General features: G+C 42.6%; 1 protein-coding gene and 1 non-coding gene across 2 annotated transcripts in view; both read left to right on the top strand.

Moving 5' to 3' along the window:
- LOC124775138 (reversion-inducing cysteine-rich protein with Kazal motifs) overlaps positions 1-26,871 on the top strand; it is a 371,470-nt gene that overhangs the window by 329,035 nt on the left and 15,564 nt on the right. The window contains exons 11-14 of the mRNA XM_047249978.1: positions 5,317-5,502; positions 10,665-10,866; positions 10,985-11,139; positions 11,248-11,375. Coding sequence (XP_047105934.1) covers positions 5,317-5,502; positions 10,665-10,866; positions 10,985-11,139; positions 11,248-11,375 — 671 coding nt within the window. The remainder of the gene's footprint in view (positions 1-5,316; positions 5,503-10,664; positions 10,867-10,984; positions 11,140-11,247; positions 11,376-26,871) is intronic.
- Trnat-ugu lies at positions 17,321-17,394 on the top strand. Its single transcript has one exon. It is a non-coding gene; the product is annotated as a tRNA-Thr (tRNA).

The following is a 26,871-nucleotide window of genomic DNA, read 5'->3' as shown; positions in this document are numbered from 1 at the left end:
TTTACAATATTTTCTTGCTTCTTTAACTAAGCAAATTAATCCTATTATTGCAGTTACTTTAGAACATGATTGTTAAAAGCACTTGCAACTTACAAATTATGTCACAACATTGTTATTTAGTTTAATTGTCATGGTAACTTGTACCCTGTGTGGCTGTCTTGTCTCACTTATGACAATATCCTACACCTTTTAATCTTATTGTCTGAATTAGTAATTTCTATCGAGGTACAAATAGTTCTGGACATTTTAATTACTTTCCTTAAAATATTACATCATTTTTTGTAGTAAGCAAGTAATACCACGTCTTAACTTATTCTGGCCATTATGTAAATGTCACTGTTCCTCTTCTGTTAGTTTTTAATTTTCCTAGATACCCTAGACTTACTTATTTTAATTGATGTTCTGGATAACGTTTAGGATAGCTACTTTCAAATATTGACACAAGTTTACAACATAATAACTTGAATTTGGTATTAGCATCTGTTTCTAGATACACTTTATCTCATACCATCTCTTTCAACTTACTTTTGAAACATTGTATCGTATTGTCATTAATAAGCTTCACTGCTTTGTATGAGCCTGACAGATAGCAGAGTAACAATTGGGTGTATTTAAATCGCTTCAGCCTGAGCAAAGCCATTACAAATGTTAATACCTTGCTGCAGATGATTCGGAAAATTAACTAATGGAAATACATTGAAACACACAAATAACAATTCGAATTCATGTTCTTTGTCTAGGTTTCTCGCAAACGGCAGTAAGTTGCCTAGAGGGAGGTTGTAGACTGTTATAATTAACACAGAAACATTCTGCAGTGACAACTCACACGCACATGCATCTCGCTTTTGATATACACAAAACAAATTCCCCAGTGCGCCAACTTTTACATATGTTGCAACTCCTCTTTTTTCCCATATCAGCTCTATACAAAAATAATGTTAATTTATAATCTCTGATATTTAACTCCTGTATGACTGTTGTACGTGGCGTTCAGTGAGGCACTCAACATCTGTCACTTCATAACCTCTCCTCATCTTCTAGACATACAAGAGGACAATCTATCTTGTTTTTCAGCCCGCTAATGTACTGATGAAACAAATACATTTTATTTTTCTGGAAATCGATACATATATTATGACCTATTCTAATTTCTTTCAAGATTGTTTGTTAACAACCTGACTGTAATCTAAAAAAATGTGTCTCTCTGTCTCCAGTAAGCACAGGAATTTTGTATTGTGTGCCTGTGACCCCCCTCCCCACACCCTCTTGTACTTTCTGCAAGATACTCAGCTAAGAAGTTCTTCCCCCTCCTGTTCAGGCACAGGCCTTTTTTTTGTATATCCCTGTCTGCTAAATGCAACAGAGAATAGCAGAGACATGAGAGTTCGCCTGAGTCAAAAGCAATTCACCTAGCTCGTTTACACAGCTAACATCTGTGTTAACCCAGGAACTGCCCTGGTGCTGCAAAACCTACACAACACCCACACAACAGTGTGCTGTTGCTGCGCCTATTTCTTCCATTTCACCTTTAACTCCTACGCTGCTGTGGATGAGTGTACATGTCTTAATATGCTTGTGGCTGTGTATACACGTGCAGCCTGGGTTTTCCTACAGCGCTATGGATGTCTCTATGCGTCCAGAACTGCCGACCTCTCACTACAGCGGACGAGTTGCTTGCTTAATTGCTTAATTCGGCGAATAAAAATTTACTATTATTTATCGTACAACGTATGTGCCTCATGGTGTGCAAAAACGTTGTTTAAATATCTTGAATATTTTATTAAATATGATAATTGTTATGGCCGCATGATTTGTGATCCACAAGAATGTGTATGGGCGCATTGCGCGTGACCGTCCATTGGATGTGAAACCCAATAACTACAAAAGGAAATGAGAGATAGCTCTGCTCTCGGTTTAAAAAAAAAATTCGATATCTTACCTACATTGTTTTTCTGCAATGAATGAACTAAAATTAACTATATAATTAAATTTTCCTTGAGGCATTTGAGACTCAATTTTATCTACGGTAATGATAGAAGCTGAAGAAATGAATTGAAAGAGGGGGAAAATAAGCTGATTCTTACCCAAACATGTTGCGCACCTAATTTTAGTTTGATGTTTGCAGCATGCGATCTAATAGTGTTGCTGTAAATTTAACGGCCAACAGAGTACAGGTGTCATCCTGAAGTAGCCGATTCGAATCCCGTAGAGGGAGGAATTATGAGTTTGAGAAACAGGAGAATATAAAGAAGAGATACATCCTGGCTGGTTAAAGCTGTACGTCATTCCCGGGTTCGAACTCGGTACCGTGCCTTTCTTGACCAGTGCTTTTACCTACCAGGCTATCCAGGTAGCTCTCACAATCCGCCCTCACAGCTTCATTTCTGCCATTATCTCTCTCCTGCCCTCCGAAATTCATGGAAGCCATGTTACATACTTTGTGCAGTAGCTGCCTTGTGGGAGCACTACACGCAAAAGGGAAGGTTTCGTGTTCGAGTTCAGATTGCGTAACCAGTTTTTATCTGTCATTGAATACAAAAACAGTACACACTCTGCTGCAGCGCACACTTCAGTAGAGGGAGAAAGTTTCATTCTGATAACCGAAATGCCTTGCGTAAATTTCCAAAGTTTTCAGGGAATACGTTAAAGTATTAACGACGAGCTGACCGTCGCTTACCGTCGGAACGGGACGTCGTGACCCACTCTTTTATTCCTATAGTAATCTATTGCACCTAAGTCACATTAAAACAAAATCATGCATCCGATTTATCAACAAAATACATACTCATATCATAGCGGTTGCCATGAGCATTTCTGAATACGTATGTGAAGCCATCGTCACGCGACGTGAGGTGTACTGCCACAATGAATGGGCCTACCAACAGGTAAAGGCCATCGCTAATGCTCAGAAGGTCTTTAGACTGCCTGTTTGTGAGGCGACTAGTGTAAGAAAATGGCTCTGAGCACTATGGGACTCAACTGCTGAGGTCATTAGTCCCCTAGAACTTAGAACTAGTTAAACCTAACTAACCTAAGGACATCACAAACATCCATGCCCGAGGCAGGATTCGAACCTGCGACCGTAACGGTCTTGCGGTTCCAGGCTGCAGCGCCTTTAACCGCACGGCCACTTCGGCCGGCGACTAGTGTAAGAACGGGGCACAGATATGGCTTGCCGCTGGAGCGGAAATCAGGGCAGTTTCTCAAACAAGGCGGCCCCCTGATGTGACCGAATTTTGGATAGGCAGAGGCGGAAAATATTAAAATTCGGACGGAGAAAACAATGAAAAATAATGAGAAAAAAATGATACAAAGGAAGAATCAAAATACCCAATTGTTTTCAAAAGCTTACCGAACAGGGCCTCTACTTACTTTGACGAAAGTAAACACATTGCCGCTATGTAACTCAAAACTAAAGCAGCCGCTACTGAGTACAAAACGTAAACAAACATGACCTTGATTCGTCTCTGTCGAACGTGGAGCGTACCAGTGCGCTGACTTGTCGAGGATTAACAAAGAATTTATGAACTGTACCATGATTGTGCAGTAAACATATGATGAATCTGAGAGGTACTTTCCATGTGAAATAAGTATAGAATAAGAATAAAATACTATCATCAGAGTTTTACTTCTGATGAATTTTAAATGTTACTTGTAGCACATAAATTTCATTGTAACTCTGTAGAAGGAAAAAATCGAAAGCCAAAAATTTACTGTAGTAGAAGTAATACTCGAAGTCTAGTAACCACGCTTGAAGAAACAGTTTAATAAAGAAATGTAGTTAACAGAAAATTTTTTTTTGAAAAGGTGGATTAACGACCGTGAGCAACTCAATCGGCTAAAACCGTCACCCGCCCCTAATTCAGGGCGACTGACTGCGGGAAAAGAATGAGAGAGTGGTTTTACTCAAACACGACGTCGACGCCACTCTAAGATTCGAACCAGGTCCCATCTCGGACGAATGTCGAGAAACCAGTCGCTTAGACAACTGCGCCACTGGGCCGGCTCACAAAAATTGTACACTTCGCAACAGAAAATGCAAGCAAGGCGCCATTTATTTATTTAATTGCAAGGAAGTCGATACTGAAAAAGATTCTAAGAGTATTTCAATTAAAACAGAAACGAAGTAACACGACGATTATACAAATGACGTAGTTTGATACTTTAGCATGTCTTCTTCAGTATAGCATAATTTCTAAACTCAAGGAAAAATTCGTTCGTATTAGGAAATAGTTTTACGTCCTTATTAGTCCATTTTTTTGCAATAAAATAAAACTGGTGCCAAATTTGGTTCCACTGGTATAGTCAGTTGAGTACCAGTTTAAAGCCGGCCATTGTGGCCGCGCGGTTCTAGGCGCTTCAGTCTGGAACCACGCGACCGCTACGGTCGCAGGTTCGAATCCTGCCTCGGGCATAGATGTGTGTGATGTCCTTAGGTTAGTCAGGTTTAATTAGTTCTAACTTCTACGGTACTGATGACCTTAGAAGTTAAGTCCCATAGTGCTCAGAGCCATTGGACCATTTTTGAACAAGTTTAGAATACTCGGCACATTCTTCCTGTTTCAGTTATTCTGGGAAATTTCAAAAACTGAGGAGAAAAAATAAAAAAACTGAAGACATTTGTTAACCTGAATGAGTTTTAAAGGAAATGAGGGCAAAGCATGAAAACAGTACTACTCGCAGAAATGAAGACACCTGGTCGTCTTAGCTTAATGATTAAAAGTAAATTGGGATGCTTGAATTGTTGTGCTGTTGGATATTGGTAGTGGTGGAGGGGGAGGTTTTTTTTGGGGGGGACACCAACGGTAGCATCAAAGACGGGCGTCATTTGTCAGTTCTCCGCTAGGGCGGCAAAAACCTAGCAACGGTTCTAGCGGAGACGTTACCCAGGAAAAAAGTGACAAACCGTTTAAAAGGCAGAAGGGTAGTTTGGGAATTACGTTTGGCAACAGAGAGTCATTAGCAGAGGCAGTCACCATCTGCGAAGGTCTTGCGCATAGCTCATGCTAGGAGCTTGATGATTGTGACACCAAAAGACGCCACTTTCTACTAGTGAGGCACTATGTAAAAGAGTCGAAAATCCCTCAAAAAAGTTCGTAGTGTTCGGTCTAACTCAAAAACAACGCTTCTAACTATTTAATTGTTCTAACTTTGCGAAAGGTGTTTCAGACTTTCTTAGAATGTGTCTTCGAATTTCTCTCATTGTAACTGAGCACACTTTCAGTACCTAAATTTGCCGTCAAATATCAAAGTTTTATCCATCTTCCATATTCTGCCAAGGGCATAGTGAATTTAATACCTCTGTTCTTTCAACAGGCTGCAAGCTGGGTGAGGTGTCTCAATACCTTGTGCCGGAGGGTACTTTCGTCCGCATTCCAGTCGTTCACGAACGGAAAGGGTGCTTGAAAATCTGTCGGTGCTCTTCGCGGGGATCTCTGGAGAGCTGCAGGCCCCTACCCTGCACAGAAATGGAGTCCTGCTGGCTCGGGAACAGGAAGATTGGTGAGTCACTTCACTACATTCCGTAGTCCGAGATTACTTCTCACGTTATAATAGCATAAATAAACACACACCGTGTGGGTGACTTCTTTTACCACTAGCTGTTTCAGTCTGGACTGTAGCACATCTTCTGGTGTGGCACCGCAAAGTGCATTTTGTCAACTCAATTTCACTTGACAGTCTGCACTTCGTGGCACCAGACCTGAAGATGACTTGAAACCTCTAGTCGGTAATAGTAGAAGTGATTCAGAACGTGTTTGTTCATTAATTATAACAACAGAGATGACGCTTTCCTACGACATGGTATCAATAATGAGAATTATAATATCACTACAACTTGCTAGTGTAAGCACCCCGGCAGAAATACCTTCATGAATACACACTGTGTTTAATACTGACGTACTTCATCTGCTGCACGTCTAATAGACAAGGAACAACATACATAACTGCGGGCTGTACTGTTCACGGTCTACAGCCACACATACTGCAACGCTAATTCTTGTTAGGTACAGGTTTGGATTTACTATGTATGTTTCGTCCTGATTTGAACAGTTTTGCCGGCCGATGTGGCCGAGCGGCTCTAGGCGCTTCAGTCCGGAACCGCACTGCTGCTACGGTCGCAGGTTCGAATCCTGCCTCGGGCATGGATATTTATGATGTCCTTAGGTTAAGTTATGTTTAAGTAGTTCTAAGTCTAGGGGACTGATGACCTCAGATGTTGAGTTCAAATGCCTCTGAGCACTATGGGACATAACAGCTGAGGTCATCAGTCCCCTAGAACTTAGAACTACTTAAACCTAACTAACCTAAGGACATCACACACATCCATGCCCGAGGCAGGATTCGAACCTGCGGCCGTAGCGGTCGCGCGGTTCCAGCCTGAAGCGCCTAGAATCGCTCGGCCACTCCGGCCGGCTCAGATGATGAGTCCCATATTGCCGAGAGCCATTTGAACAGTTTTGAATAACTGCAAACAACACTGTTCCTGTTCACAAAGACGCGCGGAATAATCGCTAGCCGGCCGCGGTGGCCGTGCGGTTCTGGGTGCTCCAGTCCGGAGCCGCTGCTGCTGCTACGGTCGCAGGTTGGAATCCTGCCTCGGGCATGGGTGTTTGTGATGTCCTTAGGTTAGTTAGGTTTAAGTACTTCTAAGTTCTAGGGGACTGATGACCATAGCAGTTAAGTCCCATAGTGCTCGGAGCCATTTGAACCATTTTTGAATAATCGCTATGCAGACGAATGTAGCCTCCATGACACGGCAATGAAACGAATAAACCATGTGTGGATGAAGATCCTACGTTAAAATTGCAAATATTCGTCATTGATTACCAATTTCGATCCACTGACGAGACGTCTTCAGATCAATCTAAAATGCTGTCCAATGTGTGACAATCACTACACATCGTCGTATTCTTGGAGCTAAGTCACCTTAACACGAAAAATCATGGTTGGTTATGTAAACTGACGAAGTTAATCACCAATCAAATTTTGTTACAATGGACGTATTACCGTACATGTCTAAAAGCGATCGACAGAAATCACTGGAGCATCGCCCATGGCTGCCAGCTGTCAAACAGCTGTAATGAATATTGTAAGTGATATGTCGTTTACATCCACTCATGGGCGATGCAGCTATCATTCCTGTCGATAGTTTGTAGGCAACTCTGCTCATGTAGGCAATGTAACAATATTTGATTAGTGATTAGCATTGTCAGTTTACATACCCAACTACGATTTCCATTTTAGGGGCGACTTAGGTCTAAGAATACGACGATGTGTAATGATTAGCACTTACTAAACAAAAGTTTAGATAGATCTGCAGATGACTCGTCAGTGAGCGGAAACCATTAATCAATAAAGAAAATTTTGCGATCTTGATGTAGGATTTTTATTCAGACATGGTTTAATTTGACAGATCGTGTATCTCCCCACTGACAGTGTCAAAGAATAAAATGAAACGAATGATCACCCACTCGTGAAATATCTCATTTACCCCACACTTTCGAGACACTGAAGTTTCGCACGGTGATATGAAGTCCGTACTTGCTTATGGCCTAGAAACCATCCCAGCATGGTGATTGTTAATCTTCACGACACAACACACATACTCGATATTTATGCAACAGTTCACACGCTTATTCCAGACATAGAATACATATCCTGTTTTACTGTATGGTGTCCATTACCATGTTCTATGGTTTGGCAGCGATTTTACTGTACATGAAGCACATGCCGTTAACACATCTGGTCGCTACCACGTCCTAACACTCACTACTTTTATATGACAGAATTGGGTTTTCCTAGAGACGTAAGAGGCTCAACTTTACCTTCGATAAAGACAGAAGTTGAAGCAATAAATTTAATTATATGCCATAGCCTGGACCTAAACTTGGGTCTTCTCTTTACTAGATAGACGTACTAACCACTACACCATCGCAATGTGGTGGCTTCCGATGGTACGTGGAAGAGTGTAGTCCATCGCCATCCCTAACACAGATTTCAATCCACACCTTCACCCCATTACAGGCAAGACTTCCCCGTTATATACAAAACTGGGGTGATATTCAAGTGTCGGAGAGCCTCGACCATACTGCGATTTAAAGAAGGGGAAAATGGTCTGAAGGTGTGAACTGAAGTTTTGTGGTAGCCAGAATGCTATGTTGGTTGCGAAAGCATACTTGAGCTCTTAGTAACAAATAATCTTGGACAAATAGGGAGTATCATGACCAATACAGGGACTAGCGACCACAAGGCAATTGCTGCTGGGCTGAATACCGTAACACCTACAACCATCAAAAAGAAACGCAAAGTACATTTAAAAAAGCTGATAAAAATCCTCTTAACGCCTTTTTAAGAGACAGTCTCTAATTCTTCCGATCTGATCACGTAATCGTATAAAAGGTGGAAAGATTCCAAAGACATAGTATCGACGGCAATTGAGAGATATATACCACATAAATTAATAAGTGATGTTACTGATACCCCATGGTCCACAAAACTCGACAGATCGCTGTTGCAGAAGCAACGACAAATGCATGCCAAATTTAAAAGAACGCAAAAATCCCCAAGATTGGCAAAGTTTTGCAGAAGTTCGAAATATAGCGCATACTTCAATGCGGGATGCTTTTAATAATTTCCACAACGAAACTCTGTCTCCGGATGTGGCAGAAAACCCAAAGACATTCTGGACATAGATAAAGCACACCTGTGGCAAGACGCAATAAACAACTTCACTGCGCGATAACAACGGCGAAGTCACTGATGACAGTGCCACTAAAGCAGAGTTATTAAACTCAGTTTTCCGAAACTCCTTCGCCAAAGAAGACGAAGTAAATATTCCCGAATTCCAATCAAGAACAACTGCCAAGATGAGAAACATACACGTAGATATCCTAGGTGTAGCAAAGTAGCATGAATCACTTAATAAAGACAAGACCTTCGGTCCAGATCGTATTCCAGTCAGGTTCCTTTCAGAGGAGTATGCTGATACAACAGCTCCATATTTAGCTGTCATATACAACCGCTTGTTCACAGAAAGTTCCGTACCTAAAGACAAGAAAATTGCTCAAGTCACACCAATACCCAAAAAGGGAACTAGGAGAAATACGCTGAGTTACAGGCGCATATCATTAACGTCGATTTGCAGTAGGCTTTTGGAACATATACTGTGTTCGAACATTTTGAATTACCTCGAAGAAAACGATTTCTTGACACGTAGACAGCCGGATTCAAAAAACATCGTTCTTGTGAAACACAAGTAGCTCTTTATACTCATGGAGTGATAAGTGCTATCGAAAGGGGATGTCAAATTGATTCCATATTTTTAGATTTCCAGAAGGATTTCGACACCGTTCTTCACAAGCGTCTTCTAATCAAACTGCGTGCCTACGGAGTATCGCCTCAGTTGTGCGACTGGATTTGTGATTTCCTGTTCGTAGTAATAGACGGAAAGTCATCGACTAAAACAGAAGTAATATCCGGCGTTCCTCAAGGAAGTGTTCCTGATCTATATTAACGACATATGAGACAATCTGCGTAGCCTTATTAGATTTTTTGCAGATGATGCTGTCATTTACTGTCTTGTAAAGTTTTCAGAAGACCGAAACGAATTGCACACTGATTTAAATAAGATATATGTATGGTGCGAAAAGTGGCAATTGACTCTGAATAGAGAAAAGTGTGAAGTTATTCACATGAGTACTAAAAGAAATCCGCTAAATTTCGATTACGCGATAAGTCACACAAATCTGAAGGCTGTACATTCAACTAAATACTTAGGGATTACAGTTACAAATAACCTAAATTGGAACGATCACATAGATAATGTTGTGTGTAGAGCAAACCAAAGAGTGCGATTCATTGGCAGAACACTTAGAAGGTGCAACAGTTCTACTAAAGAGACTGCTTACACCACGTTTGTCCGCCCTACTCTGGACTATAGCTGTGCGGTGTGGGACCCGCATCAGGTGGGACTGACGGATGATATCGAAAAAGTTCAAAGAAGGGCTGCTCGTTCTGTGCTATCGCGAAATAGGGGAGATAGTACCACAGACATAATACGTGAATTGGAGTGGCAATCACTAAAACAAAGGAGTTTTTCGATGCGGCGGGATCTTCTCATGAAATTTCAATCACCAATTTTCTCCTCCGGTTGCGAAAACATTCTGTTGGCACCCACTTACATAGCGAGAAATGATCTTGACGATAAAATAAGACAAATCAGGGCTCGCACAGAAAAAATTAAGTGTTCGTTTTACCCGCGAGCAGTTCGAGAGTGGAACGGTAGAGAGACAGCTTGAACGTCGTTCATTGAACCCTCTGCCAGGCACTTTATTGTGAATAACAGAGTAATCACGTAGATGTGGATGTAGAGCTTAGCACATTTTCCTAGCAAGCAGAAGACCCGGTTTTAAGTCCCGGCTACGGCCAAATTTCTTTTCATTGCTTCATCTTCTATACTCACCATTTTATAATTGTAATTGCTGCCTTCAGCAATTGCATTCGCGCTACGGGAGGGTACCAATACCCGATCCGCAGTGGGCAGCCATATATAACTGTACACTTCCCCTGTCAGTAATGCCGCTATATTCAAATATTGCTGTAGTTCACGTAAGTCAGTGAGCAGGTATTCCTTTCATCTGTTCTAATCCGAAATCTGTTTACAGAACACAACACGCAGTTCCAGATTGAGTGTAACACGTGCAGTTGCTTCGCCGGGGAAATAACGTGCAGCAAGAAGCAGTGTGAGATTTCGGCGCTGGGAGACCCTGACCCCGCCTACACGAGTCTTCCCTGTAACTGCCCTCCGCACTATGTACCTGTTTGCGCCCGCAACGGGAACACGTATCCGAGTGCCTGTCTTGCAAAGTAAGGAGACGTTCAGCTTGGCACTGCTTTTGTATGTTAAGGGAGATGGCATTTCTTATGCAAGGGATCTCGTTTATCGGCGTTCCGCAAGTGACCTGTGCTTTCTTTTGTATACCAGGTGTGCTGGTCTGACTGACGCAGAGTTTGAATTCGGTCCGTGCTCTGCTAAGGATCCGTGTGCCAGCCACACGTGTTCGAGGGGGCAGCAGTGTATTCCAGACAGGAAGGTGTGTCTGTCCATGATGCACAAGTCATGCAGGCAGTACAAGTGTGGTAAGGCTCATACATACTCGTAATTCCTACTTCAATTGTTAGAGTATTAGAATAAACTTGAAATATCATCGAAACAATGTGATACATGTTTATTTATTCATTTGACAGTTGAAACAACAGAACAATGCACGAATTTGCCTTACGACCCTGTGTGTGACACAGAGGGCCAGGAACACCACAACATGTGCGCCCTCGTACGTTCCTGGAGAAGATTTGCGTACAGTGGTCCTTGCCGAGTAAGTATAAACCGCCTTGCAAACGATTTATACCAAGAATCTACACATTCTTATTTTCTACTGTAGGGCAGATAACGAGAAAACGTATTTGGAATTAAATATGGTACGAACGACTACATTTCCCCCAGATAATCAGTTTGCTTTACGTACATAATAGGAAAAAGGGATTTTGCTTAATCTTTTTCTTTTAAGGCACGCTATACACATTAAAATCATGCTAACACCATAGGAAACAAAATTGACTTAAGGGGGGTAGGACGTGAAACGGGACGACTTGGAGCAGGAGAGACACCACAGGACATTTTAATTTCCACTGTCTATACTTTTACGAATAAATTCATAAAACTTCGTCAGAATGACCAGAAAGGATTCAGGATTTACACTTATAGTGGTGGAAGTTCAAAAATATAAGAAAATAATTTATTTTTTTGACATTTGTATTTCACCTTTTCTTCACTTACCATTGGCTGCATTGGTTGCTGTAGGTACACTTTTCTTCATAAGTAAGGAAGATTCTTCGATGAACTTTGCACAGCATACAAACCATACTTACAGGTGTATGAAACTCTAGAATTTTCCAAATCTATTAATAACTGTGTTACAAATTGAGATAATTAACTATAAAATTTGAGTTTTTTCTAAACATGAAGTTTAAAATATAACACCACATTCATTTTTTCATAAATTAGATAATTTCTAGAGTTTCATACACCTGTAAGTAGGGTTTGTATGCTGTGCAAAATTCATCGAAGACTCTCTCTTACTTATGAAGAAACGTGTACCTATAGCAACAAACGCAGCCAATAGAAGTGAAAAAATAATGAACTTTCACATCTAAAACTAATATTTTGTTATGTTTTTGAGATTCCACTGCTATGATTTTGAATCCTGAATCCTTCCTGGTCATGCTGACAAAGTTTTATGAACTGATTCGTAAAAGTATAGACAGTGGAAATTAAAATGTCCTGTGGTGTCTCTCCTGCTCCAAGAAGGCCCGTTTGACGTCCTACCCCCCTTAAAAACTTAAATCGGTTATTAGAACACGAGGCTAATTACTGCGAATAGCATGTTTAACTTAATAAAGAAGGTACTTGTCCATAATTAGTGTTATTACTATCACTTACAAGCACATTAATAACTACAAAGGTTTCTTAGCCGGTAACACGAAATTTATGCTGTTTATTTTTTTACTCTAAGAATGTATAAACTTTTGTGGAAGTCAGTCTTTTTCGCTTACACTAGGCGCAAAATACTGTTAGTACCATGTTACCAAGTGTGAAATGGGGGAAGGCGCTTGGTGCATAGATTGGGAGCTGACCTTAACATAAAAAAACGTAGTGGAACCTACATAAAAAAAGCATGTAGGAATATGTGTACAGAGCGCCTTAAAGTGGAACGATCACGTGGCGTTAATATCGCAGACAAGGCAGATAGATGCCACACTGCGATCCACTGGAAAAATCCTCAGGAAATGTTGTACACCGACGAAGGAGGTACCTTACATAAAACTCTAATATTGCTCGTCAGTCTATCAAAAAGGGCATATAGAGATAGAGGAGATACTCTGAAGAGCAGCGCGGGTCGTGATAGGTTCATTTACCCTATTGGCCATTAAAATTGCTACACCAAGAAGAAATGCACATGACAAACGGGTATTCATTGGACAAATATATTATACTAGAACTGACATGTGATTACATTTTCACGCAATTTGGGTGCATAGATCCTGAGAAATCAGTACCCAGAACAACCACCTCTGGCCGTAATAACGGCCTTGATACGCCTTGCCATTGAGTCAAACAGAGCTTGGATGGCGTGTACAGGTACAGCTGCCCATGCAGCTTCAACACGATACCACAGTTCATCCAGAATAGTGACTGGCGTATTGTGACGAGCCAGTTGCTCGGCCACCATTGACTAGACGTTTTCATTTGGTGAGAGATATGGAGAATGTGCTGGCCAGGGCAGCAGTCGAACATTTTCTGTATCCAGAAAGGCCCGTACAGGACTTGCAACATGCGGTCGTGTATTATCCTCCTGAAATGTGGGGTTTCGTAGGGATCGAATGAAGGGTAGAGCCACGGGTCGTAACACATCTAAAATGTAATGTCCACTGTGCCGTCAATGCGAACAAGAGGTGACCGAGATGTGTAACCAGTGGCACCCCATACCATCACAGTGATACGCCAGTATGACGATGACGGATACCCGCTTCCAATGTGCGTTCACCGCGATGTCGCCAAACACGGATGCGACCATCATGATGCTGTAAACAGAACTTGTATTTATCCGAAAAAATGACGTTTTGCCATTCGTGCACCCAGGTTCGTCTTTGAGTACACCATCGCAGGCGCTCCTGTCTGTGATGCAGCGTCAAGTGTAACCGCAGCCATGGTCTCCGAGCCGAGAGTCTATGCTGCTGCAAACGTCGTTGAGCTGTTCGTGCAGATGGTTGTTGTCTTGCAAACGTCCCCATCTGTTGACTCAGGGATCGAGACTTGGCTGCACGATCCGTTACAGCCATGCGGATAATTTGCCTGTTATCTCGACTGCTAGTGATACGAGGCCGATGGGATCTAGCACGGCGTTCCGTATTACCCTCCTGAACCCACCGATTCCATATTCTGCTAACAGTCATTGTATCTCGACCAACGCTAGCAGCAATGTCGCGATACGATAAACCGCAATCGTGATAGGCTACAATCCGACCTTTATCAAAGATGGTACGCATTTCTCCTCCTTACACGAGGCATCACAACAACGTTTCACCAGGCAACGCCGGTCAACTGCTGTTTATGTATGAGAAGTCGGTTGGGAACTTTCCTCATGTCAGCACGTTGTAGGTGTCGCCACCGGCGCCAACCTTGTGTGAATGCTGTGAATAGCTAATCATTTGCATATCACAGCATGTTCTCCTTGTTGGTTAAATTTCGCGTCTGTAGCAATCATCTTCATGGTGTAGCAATTTTAATGGCCAGTAGTGTGGAAAGCGCGAAACAGTCTTGGAGATGGTCACCTAACTCCAGTTTCAGACTCTCCAGGAGAGGAGATGTACATCATGACTTGGTTTCTTGTTAAAGTTCCGAGAGCGTAAGTTCCTGGAAGAGTCAACCATTATATTGCTTCCCCCTACCTACAGCTCGTGAAGACACCTTAAAAGTAGAATTAGAGAGATTCGAGCCCATACTAAGAATATTTCTTCTCACAAACTATTCCCAACTGGTATAGAAAGGGGGGGGGGGGGAGTAACACTGGAACTCATCACAAGGTGGCTTGAGGGGTATAGATGTAGATGGAGATGGAGATCTACTGCAGCGGTAGCACCGCCCTGGCCCACACTGACTCCGCCCGCCATATAGCACCGCTGCTCAGTCGCTTATAGAGTACTGGTTATTCTTCGTGTTTTATTATTCTTCTTGTTTTATTCTCCCTGATAATGCATATCGGTAACGAGCCGTGCGGACTCGGTCCTCTATCCATTTCGCCCCACGTATACAAACTTCGTCTGGATAACTTTTAAGATACGCCCGTCGCGTCATCGGCGTGGACAAAAGCCGCGCAGCAGAAAGGTTTTTGGCAGTGAGTGTATGGTTTGAGAAGCGGGTCGGCCTGGGGCGCGAGAGGTTTGGAGTTGTCGATGTTACACGAGAAGGCGTAGAGCCTGGTTTTCACTGTCGGTTATCGCTTGCCCTGTGAAGCTATCCCCGTGACTGGACATGATATTTTGGAAAAGGCGCTGACTTGGAGGTTATTTGGCCGGTTCGACTCTATTGAAGGCAGTTCCGTCTCTTGCAGGCTTAAGGAGTGTAAGGACGGCGGTCATCCTGTCCAAGTTAAGCCACTTCCGTCTATGTCCTTACCACTCGCTCTATCCCTTCCACCCCACCTCCCTCCTCCAGTGGGGTTTATGCAACCACTATTCATAATTGATAGGAACTATTTAAAAATCATTTGCTTAAAATTTTTTCAGTGAATTTTGGTTAACTGTAGCTCCCTATTCAGTGATTGTTAATTGTTTTTAAAATCCTGTACCTTGCGTGTGTACTGAATGAAACTGGGTTCATAATTTATGGCAGCTGTTCGTAAGTCATTTGCCTAAAATCTGATCCGTGAATTTTGGGTAACTGTAGCTGCTTTATCAGTGACTGTTCATTGTTTCCAAAACTCTGATTTTGCTGTCTAGTGAGTGACAGGGGGTTCATAATTAATGGCATCTGTTTAAAGGTCATTTAGTTAAAAAGAAACTGCTCAGTGAATTTTGCTAACTGTGTCTGACTGTTTCTAAAATTCTGTACTTTTGGTGTATAGTTAAGGGGTGGTGGCTCATAATCTGTGGCAACAGGTTAAAAGTCATTTTTCTAAAATCTAGTTCATTGTTTTTAAAACTTGTTTGACTTTAATAATGGCAAGTTATGTGTTAAAGATGATGAAATGTTTGGCGAGGGCCTCCCGGCAGGTAGACCTGATCGCCGGGTGCAAGTCCTTTGAGGTGACGCCACTTCGGCGACCTGCTTGTCGATGAGGATGAAATGATGATGATCAACACGGCACAAACACCCATTTCCTGAGCGGAGAACAATCTCCAACCCAGCCGGAAATCGAACCCGGGCTCTCCGGCACACCGGCGAGCTGTCCACTCAGCTACGGTGGCGGACATAAAAGATGATGAACACTGGGATAATTATGCGGAGACACCAGTCCTTCCATAGGGTGACCCGATGTCAAATCTTCTCGCCCGACTACCTAGTTATCTGATGAAACTGATATAGCACCAGACTGTTTTGGGACCGCTCCGTGGAATGGGCATGAAAAACTCCATTTAGAATAATTTTATTTGTAATAGGAAACACACCGACGCTTTCTATCAGTGCTGGGCTTTGGATGAAAGAACTGATGCGGGCATGGATGTGTGTGATGTCCTTAGGTTAGTTAGGTTTAAGTAGTTCTAGGGGACTGATGACCACAGATGTTAAGTCCCATAGTGCTCAGAACCAGTTGAACCATTTTTTTTTTAAAGAACTGATGAGCAGTTTTGTTTGGGTTGACTCCAGACACACAATGGAAAATGCGCCTGCCAGGGTGTTGAAAAAAGTATTCCACATATTCACAGATGATAGAATAGATCAAAACAAGGCAAAAATATTCCGTAAGGACGGGCTCTAAATGTTTTCCTTAAGGTCTGTAAGCATCTGTTCATATCCGCTACTGCGAAACACATCTCTTCTACTGAAAGCTCTTTGCTATTGCGAACGACCTACGGAACGCAGTAAACAAATGAGTAAACCAATGATAACACACAATTCTGTTACTGTCAAATAGCAAATCTTCTAATGTAATCTGCTTGGTGTTATATACGTCCTGCACATGTGAGCCAACGCGAAAGGACGTGCACGGCATGGTGTCCATTAGTACTAAGGCATGCTTTTTCCCGACGTCTCAGGTGAACAAGCGCTCTCTGAAGATCTCCAGGCCGTCACGGATGCACTGGTAGACATCAATGACGCGTGCCTGAAGTGTTTCTATATCATCAACGGAGTCTGCATAAACCATGGATCATGTCTGCTACTTCCCGGGTGGAACAGTGTATGGATAAAACTGCAATGTAAAAGTATCTGCCTCGTGATGGCTGGGTGTTGTGTGATGTCCTTAGGTTAGTTAGGTTTAAGTAGTTCTAAGTTCTAGGGGACTGATGACCATAGATGTTAAGCCCCTTAGTGCTCAGAGCCATTTGAACCATTTTTTTGTAAAAGTATTTGAGGAATTCATCACAACACAAACCGGTTGTAAATGATGACTAACTGACAACCTCAGCTGCCGACAGGTGTTGATGATATACCTCGATGTGGACAGCTGAAAATTTGTGCCCCGGCCGGGACTCAGACCCGGGATCTCCTGCTTACATGGCAGACGGGGATTAATCCCTGCAGTCGCGCTATTCGTCTGTGTCCTCGGTGGCTCAGATGGATAGAGCGTCTGCCATGTAAGCAGGAGATCCCGGGTTCGAGTCCCGGTCGGGGCACACATTTTCAGCTGTCCACATCGAGGTATATCATCAACACCTGTCGGCAGCTGAGGTTGTCAGTTATTCATCATTTATTCCAGGGAAAAGCCGCAAGGTTATCAACAGTAACTGTTCTATCGAGAACAAGTTACTGTCATCATACAAACCGGTTGCATTAGAACCAATGTATGCGCTGCACTTACCCATAACTGTGAATACAGTTTACAGTATCAACACTAACAGATGTTTGCTGCATGCTGTATCCATGGACAATAACAGAGGAATGTATCCTCATTTGTTCACTCCTTTCTGCAGGTCGGTAGTAATAGCAAAGATCTTGCAGTAGAAGAGATGTGTTTCACACTAGCGAACATGAAAATATGTCATACTTTTTTAACACCCTGTATAATGATGAGAAAAAACATTGTGTGCGATCACTGTCCACTGTGTGACTGAAACCGCCTGATAGATTTGGGGGCACATAACACGATAAGGAGAGGCGAGTGGTAATCCACCTACAACGGAGTCCGGAAATGGGGCAATTCACTGCCATAAGCGACCTTAATAGGAGACAGATACTTATGCCACGGCGCCTGATACCAGCGTATCTGGTGGTCTGTTCGCGTACTCCTCCCGTGGGCCCCCATGGAAAGTGACTGAAGAACGGTGAAATCACGGTTAGGCTTGGACTTCACACCGCATCACAGAAAGTGGTCAGAGTACTGACCACTCTGTAAAGTGGGATAGGCCGCGATTTGCTATTTCTGTTTCTCTGTGTGTGTAACACATTGAGGGCCGAAACCGATCGCGACATTAAAAATAAATATGTAAGTACAATTGGTGCATTTATTAGAGTGAGAATTTCTTCTGCCTTTTTGCGAATTATACATGTTACAAACCGTTTGTCACGTTGGATCTTGCATTCAGGTACAGGTCTTCTTCGTGGCGTGTGTTTCCGTCTGTGTTCCACAAGCAAGCCTCATTAATAGATTCAAAGTTTATACGACGCGTGCTGCCTACAATTTACAAAATCTGCACATACACTTTAACTACGTACAATACAAAACGTCCACGAAAGTGTAGAATTCCCTATCGTTTAAGCACCGCGGCTACTGAGAAGCAAATTCTTCTCTACATTTATTTGTGTCGGGTTGCTAGTCTCTCTGAATGCAGGGAAATATATGGAATGAAGAAGCTTTGAGGCAGCTGTGAGGCGTGGTTACCTGGCTTAAAGGGCAGATCAGTGCCAGTGAAAAGTAGTTATCGGGATCGATCTGGCCTAGCACACACTTTAGCTTGTCACGTACGCTTGCTACAATCAGCAAGTGGCCTTGTTTGGAGGTATCGCCATCAAAAGCTGCATAATCGGGGCAGTGAAGGAAGTGGACGTTCTAGGAGAGTCGAGGAAAATAACCAGATGAAACAATAGTGATTAATCTTTATTAATTTACCTCGACGAAAGCGGCCTATTGACAAACAGTCAATGTGGGTTTAGAAAACATCGTTCCTGTGAAACACAATTAGCTCTTTATTCACATGAAATGTTGAGTGCTATTGACAAGGGATTTCAGATCGAATCCGTATTTAAGGATTTCCGGAAGGCTTTTGACATGGTTCCACACAGGCTGCTCGTAGTGAAATTGCGTGCTTATGGATATATTCTCAATTATGTGACTGGATTTGTGATTTCCTGTCAGAGAGGTCACAGTTCGTGGTAACTGACGGAAAGTCATCGAGTAAAACAGAAGTGATTTCTGGCGTTCCCCAAGGTAGTGTTATAAGCCCTTTGCTGTTCCTTATCTATATAAACGATTTGGGAGACAATCTGAGCAGCCGTCTTCGGTTGTTTGCAGATGACGCTGTCGTGTATCGACTAATAAAGTCATCAAAAGATAAAAAAAACTACAAAACGATTTAGAAAAATATCTGAATGGAGCGAAAACTGGCAGTTGGCCCTAAATAACGAAAAGTGTGAGGTCATCCACATGAGTGCTAAAAGGAACTCGTTAAACTTCGGTTACACGGTAGATCAGTCTAATCTAAAAGCCGTAAATTCAACTAAATACGTAACTATTACAATTACGAACAACTTAAGTTGGAAGGAACATATAGAAAATGTTGTGGTGAAGGCTAACCAAAGACTGCGTTTTATTGGCAGGACACTTAGAAAATGTAACAGACCTCCTAAGGAGACTGCCTACACTACGCTTGTCCGTCCTCTTTTAGAATACTGCTGCGTTGTGTGGGATCCTTACCACATAGAGTTAACGGAGTACATCGAAAATGTTCAAAGAATGTCAGCACGTTTTGTATTATCGCGAAATATGGCAGAGAGTGTCACAGAAATGATATAGGAATTGGGCTGGACATCATTAAAAGAAAGGCGTTTTTCGTTCCGACGGAATCTTCTCACGAAATTCCAATCACCATCTTTCTCCTCCGAATGCGAAAATATTTTGTTGACATCGACCTACATAGGGAGGAACGATCATCACGGTAAAATAAGGGAAATAAGAGCTCGTACGGAAAGATATAGGTGTTCATTCTTTCTGCGCGCTATACTAAATTGGAATAATAGAGAATTGTGAAGGTGGTTCGATGAACCCTCTGCCAGGCACTTAAATGTGATTTGCAGAGTATCCATGTAAATGTAGATGTACATTCTCCATTAGCTTGATGGCTCTCGTAGTAGCAGATAACAGACAATTTTAGAAATAATAAGAAAATGATTATAGTAACTGCTGTACTGAATCGCGAGAGGACGTTTTATGATACTTCTGCTGAAGAGAAAGATAATGCACAGTCCGTAAACCCTTGAAACGTCCCCTTAGAAAAATTATACATGACTGTGCTTAAACTGACACACAATATTTTTAGCGCAGCGCAATCTGACTTTCAAAAATCCCTACCAAAGAATGGCCCTGACTAACATTAACCTATACCTTTCATGAGTCACTTACCTCACAAAAATCTTCGTTACTCGAACTACTGCAATACAGCGAGCGCCACTACTGCCAGCTAAATAAAAGATTAAAACTACTGAAGGCACTAACTACTGATAGGCATAGTTAGCAAATGAAAGATTTTGATAGAGAACAAACAATGTATTTACCTTAATAGTGTTCAAAAGTCATAACATATATAGCAGTTCATGACATCTATTCTTACAAATGTACTGCTTCTGATGGACACACGTCCAGATCATCCGCTCTCAAAAATCCGCCATCTCACTTCCCCACATCCACCACTGCTGGCGGCTCACCTCCGACTGCGCAACGTTACGCACTGTTAACAGCCAACTGCACAACACTACAATAGCCAACAACACTACAATAGCCAACAACAATGCAAACCAGCCACAGACTGCACATACACACAGCACAGCCAGCGATTTTCATACCGAGTGCTACATGCCGTTACCACTAAAAAAACCTATACCCTCATCCAGGACAGCAACAGGTCTTTCTCTCATTGTGCCCAATGCAAAGAGATGAATGCAGGACTTACTCGAATTTTGGAACATAAATGAAATTCTACCTGCTGTTCAAAACATAGGGAGAGGTGAAGTCAAAAACTTATATAACTTTCGAAATTACCATTAACTCCGTAAAATGAGACAATTCCTTCTCATGTTCTGTTCTGTATTTTTGAAGCAAAAAGTAACAGCTTTTTGAAGACTGATAAATTGAGTTTCAACTACATAATTATCTAAAAGTGTTTTATGTTCTGTATGATCATGAAATAAAAAGTGACACCTTTTTTAAGACTAATGAATGGAAATTTAAGAATACATGTATTATGTTCTGTTTTAAACGTATTGTTTTAATTGGAATGACTCAAAAGAATGAAGCTTTATATTTCATAGTGGTTTAATGTGTGAATATATCGCCGAGCATGTAATCCCTGACACAGTACTCGTTAAAGCCTGTGCTATGGTAAGTGAGCGGGATTCACCTTGTGAGAAAGGATTTTCGTATAGATAAAGCGTCATAAGCACAATTTCAGTCAAACTACTTAGATGGACTGCGTAAAGTCCAAAACGTCACCTCCAGGCTGGAAGAAGGCCCCTTCCACCATAAACTGAAAATTGCCTGTGGAGTCTAGAATAATCAATAAGACAGGCTCATGGGCGCCGTCGGAAATGACACGAGGTGGGTGAGAAAAATATTGAGGCTGATTTTTTATCCACCCAAAGTACTCCCCTTCGGCAGCCATACACTCTCGAAGTCGTTGTTCCCAGTCGTTGCAGCAGCGCTGAAAGGCTTTATCCGGCAGGATCTTTAACATGTTGGTCACATTTTTTGAATGTTCTCCAGAGTCCCATAATGAAATTTTTCAATTTCGGGAAAAGAAAAAAGTCACAAGGACTCAGATCAGGTGAATAGGGGGCTGTGTAGCAACAGGAATGCCTTTTGAGGAAAAAAAATCCGTGATGGAAGTCACCGTGTGACACGAGGTGTTGTCACGAAGCAGCAGTGTCCGTTCTCACTCGATTCACACTATTCTGAAGCCTTTCAAAGACGCCTTTGTACAACTATTGGATGACAGGTGGAGCTACCATCAACGTGTGTAGTCATATAGACTGAACGTAATTGTAACGACACATATCCCAGTCTAACTCAGGCATGTACAACCATTACCCCGCTTGGCTGTATATGCGTGAGTTAAATTTTATTACGTTTCGTTATAATTACGTACAATCTACATGACTACTTATAACTCAATGATGATAGCTGCATTCTCAGTTGAAATCTAAATCTGCAGTGCAATAAAGAAGACAGATGACCTTACGCCAAAGCTGACCTTCTTTCTGTCTTGGATTTCATTACGGTCGTAGGGCACCATCTTTTGCATGGAATCGAGCAAGACGTGGTTGTCAGTTTGTCATGGAGGAGCAAATTGTTTTCGCACGGTACCCCTACTGTCAAGAAAGGAAATCAGCATTATTTCGATCTTCGATTTGCTCCTTCGAGATTTTTTGGGTTGAGAAGATGTCTTAGTGTACTATTCATCACTTTGCCGCTTTGTCTCAGGACCGAACACAGAATTATAGGATTCATCACGTATGATCACACGAGTGCTCATTGGCAGTGCTCTACAGAAGATCAACGCACGGGTTTCTTTAATTGTTCTTCTGCACAGCTGTGCGGTTTTTCGGTCCCATTTTGGCATAAACCCTTCGCAAGCGCAAATTTTCAGTCAAAATTTAATGTCTTGTGAAAGGGTTTAAATTTAATAGTCAACCATCATCCTTATCGTTAAACGTCACACTGATATCACAAGAGCATGCACAAGTTCGACGTTTTCGTCGGATTTTAACGTCTCCTCGAGCAACGTTCATCTTCAACGCGTTCTCGGCTTTCCAAAAATGATTTGTGCCAGCGAAAAACTTCATCTACATCTACATCTACATTGATACTCCGCAAGCCACCCAACGGTGTGTGGCGGAGGGCACTTTACGTGCCACTGTCATTACCTCCCTTTCCTGTTCCAGTCGCGTATGGTTCGCGGGAAGAACGACTGTCTGAAAGCCTCCGTGCGCGCTCTAATCTCTCTAATTTTACATTCGTGATCTCCTCGGGAAGTATAAGTAGGGGGAAGCAATATATTCGATACCTCATCCAGAAACGCACCCTCTCGAAACCTGGCGAGCAAGCTACACCGCGATGCAGAGCGCCTCTCTTGCAGAGTCTGCCACTTGAGTTTATTAAACATCTCCGTAACGCTATCACGGTTACCAAATAACCCAGTGACGAAACGCGCCGCTCTTCTTTGGATCTTCTCTATCTCCTCCGTCAACCCGACCTGGTACGGATCCCACACTGATGAGCAATACTCAAGTATAGGTCGAACGAGTGTTTTGTAAGCCACCTCCTTTGTTGATGGACTACATTTTCTAAGCACTCTCCCAATGAATCTCAACCTGGTACCCGCCTTACCAACAATTAGTTTTATATGATCATTCCACTTCAAATCGTTCCGTACGCATACTCCCAGATATTTTACAGAAGTAACTGCTACCAGTGTTTGTTCCGCTATCATATAATCATACAATAAAGGATCCTTCTTTCTATGTATTCGCAATACATTACATTTGTCTATGTTAAGGGTCAGTTGCCACTCCCTGCACCAAGTGCCTATCCGCTGCAGATCTTCCTGTATTTCGCTACAATTTTCTAATGCAGCAACTTCTCTGTATACTACAGCATCATCCGCGAAAAGCCGCATGGAACTTCCGACACTATCTACTAAGTCATTTATATATATTGTGAAAAGCAATGGTCCCATAACACTCCCCTGTGGCACGCCAGAGGTTACTTTAACGTCTGTAGACGTCTCTCCATTGATAACAACATGCTGTGTTCTGTTTGCTAAAAACTCTTCAATCCAGCCACACAGCTGGTCTGATATTCCGTAAGCTCTTACTTTGTTTATCAGGCGACAGTGCGGAACTGTATCGAACGCCTTCCGGAAGTCAAGAAAAATAGCATCTACCTGGGAGCCTGTATCTAATATTTTCTGGGTCTCATGAACAAATAAGGCGAGTTGGGTCTCACACGATCGCTGTTTCCGGAATCCATGTTGATTCCTACATAGTAGATTCTGGGTTTCCAGAAATGACATGATACGCGAGCAAAAAACATGTTCTAAAATTCTACAAGAGATCGACGTAAGAGATATAGGTCTATAGTTTTGCGCATCTGCTCGACGACCCTTCTTGAAGACTGGGACTATCTGTGCTCTTTTCCAATCATTTGGAACCCTCCGTTCCTCTAGAGACTTGCGGTACACGGCTGTTAGAAGGGGGGCTAGTTCTTTCGCGTACTCTGTGTAGAATCGAATTGGTATCCCGTCAGGTCCAGTGGACTTTCCTCTATTGAGTGATTCCAGTTGCTTTTCTATTCCTTGGACACTTATTTTGATGTCAGCCATTTTTTCGTTTGTGCGAGGATTTAGAGAAGGATCTGCAGTGCGGTCTTCCTCTGTGAAACAGCTTTGGAAAAAGGTGTTTAGTATTTCAGCTTTACGCGAGTCATCCTCTGTTTCAATGCCATCATCATCCCGTAGTGTCTGGATATGCTGTTTCGAGCCACTTACTGATTTAACGTAAGACCAGAACTTCCTAGGATTTTCTGTCAAGTCGGTACATAGAATTTTACTTTCGAATTCAATGAACGCTTCACGCATAGCCCTCCTTACGCTAACTTTGACATCGTTTAGCTTCTGTTTGTCTGAGAGGTTTTGGCTGCGTTTAAACTTCGAGTGGAGCTCTCTTTGCTTTCGCAGTAGTTTCCTAACTTTGTTGTTGTACCACAGTGGGTTTTTCCCGTCCCTCACAGTTTTACTCGGCACGTACCTGTCTAAAACGCATTTTACGATTGCCTTGAACTTTTTCCATAAACACTCAACATTGTCAGTGTCGGAACAGAAATTTTCGTTTTGATCTGTTAGGTAGTCTGAAATCTGCCTTCTATTACTCTTGCTAAACAGATAAACCTTCCTCCCTTTTTTTATATTCCTATTTACTTCCATATTCAGGGATGCTGCAACGGCCTTATGATCACTGATTCCCTGCTCTGTACATACAGATTCGAAAAGTTCGGGTCTGTTTGTTATCAGTAGGTCCAATATGTTATCTCCACGAGTCGGTTCTCTGTTTAATTGCTCGAGGTAATTTTCGGATAGTGCACTCAGTATAATGTCACTCGATGCTCTGTCCCTACCACCCGTCCTAAACATCTGAGTGTCCCAGTCTATATCTGGTAAATTGAAATCTCCACCTAAGACTATAACATGCTGAGAAAATTTATGTGAAATGTATTCCAAATTTTCTCTCAGTTGTTCTGCCACTAATGCTGCTGAGTCGGGAGGTCGGTAAAAGGAGCCAATTATTAACCTAGTTCGGTTGTTTAGTGTTCTCTTGTTCTCTTAGTAAGAAATGTCCACAATAGGTCTGTTTCTTTTTTACAAAGGTCACGTTTGCCGATTTTCCCAGTTGATACAAAACTTAATAGCATAACGTTGCTCTAAATTCTGCTGTTCCATATGCGTAACACACAACAAACACACAGGTTACTGATGGCGCTCTCAAAAATCATATGATGGCTGTAAGGAACTAAGACTCGGACTGAGCATCTGGAAGGGTTGAACACACGGGTCTAAACAATTAGAAAACAGCGTTGCCAGACAGCTCGCAACATTGTCAGTCACATTACGTTTCTCACACACCTTGAATGTACAGGATACTGATGATCTGAAACTCCACATGGATCACGATTTATTAAAATGATATACACCACTGGCCATTAAAATTGATTCACCACAAAGATGACGTGCTACAGACGCGAAATTTAACCGACAGGAACACGATGCTGTGATATGCAAATGATTAGCTTTCCAGAGCATTCACACAAGGTTGGCACCGGTGGCGACACCTACAACGTGCTGACATGAGGAAAGTTTCCAACCGATTTCTCATACACAAAGAGCAGTTGACCGGCGTTGCCTGCTGAAACGTTGTTGTGATGCCTCGTGTAAGGACGACAAATGCGTACCATCACGTTTCCGTCTTTGATAAAGGTCGGATTCTAGCCTATCGCGATTGCGGTTTATCGTATCGCGGCATTGCTGCTCGGGTAGCACTCGAGATGACAGGCATCTTATCCGCATGGCTGTAACGGATCGTGCAGCCACGTCTCTATCCCTGAGTCAATAGATGGAGACGTTTGCAAGACAACAACCATCTGCACAAACAATTCGACGACGCTTTCAGCAGCATGGGCTATCAGCTCGGAGACCATGGCTGCGATTACCCTTGACGCTGCATCACAGACAGGAGCGCCTGCGATGGTGTACTCAACGACGAAACTGGGTGCACGAATGCGAAAACGTCATTTTTGCGGATAAATCCAGGTTCTTTTTACAGCATCATGATGGTCGCATCCGTGTTTGGTGACATCGCGGTGAACGTACATCGGAAGCGTGTATTCGTCATCGCCATAGTGGCGAATCACCTGGCGTGATGGCATCGGGTGCCATTGGTTACACGTCTCGGTCACCTCTTGTTCGCATTGACGGCACTTTGAACAGTGGACGTTAAATTTCAGATGTGTTACGACCCGTGGCTCTACCCTTCATTCGGTCCCTGCGAAACTCTACATTTCAGCAGGAAAATGCACTACCGCATGTTGCAGGTCCTGTACGGGCCTTTTTGGATGCAGAAAATGTTCGACTGCTGCCCTGGCCAGCACATTCTGCAGATCTCTCACCAATTGAAAACGTGTGGTGCATGGTGGCCGAGCAACTGGCTCGTCACAATACGCATTTCGGCAGGATAATGCACGACCGCATGTTGCAGGTCCTGTGCAGGCCTTTCTGAATACAGAAAATGTTCGACTGCTGCTGTGGCCAGCACATTCTCCAGATCTCTCACCAATTGAAAACGTCTGGTCAATGGTGGCCGAGCAACTGGCTCGTCACAATACGCCAGTCACT

Source organism: Schistocerca piceifrons, chromosome 2, assembly GCF_021461385.2.
Source record: "Schistocerca piceifrons isolate TAMUIC-IGC-003096 chromosome 2, iqSchPice1.1, whole genome shotgun sequence".
NCBI lineage: Eukaryota > Metazoa > Arthropoda > Insecta > Orthoptera > Acrididae > Schistocerca > Schistocerca piceifrons.
This window is presented reverse-complemented; position numbering and strand designations above follow the sequence as displayed.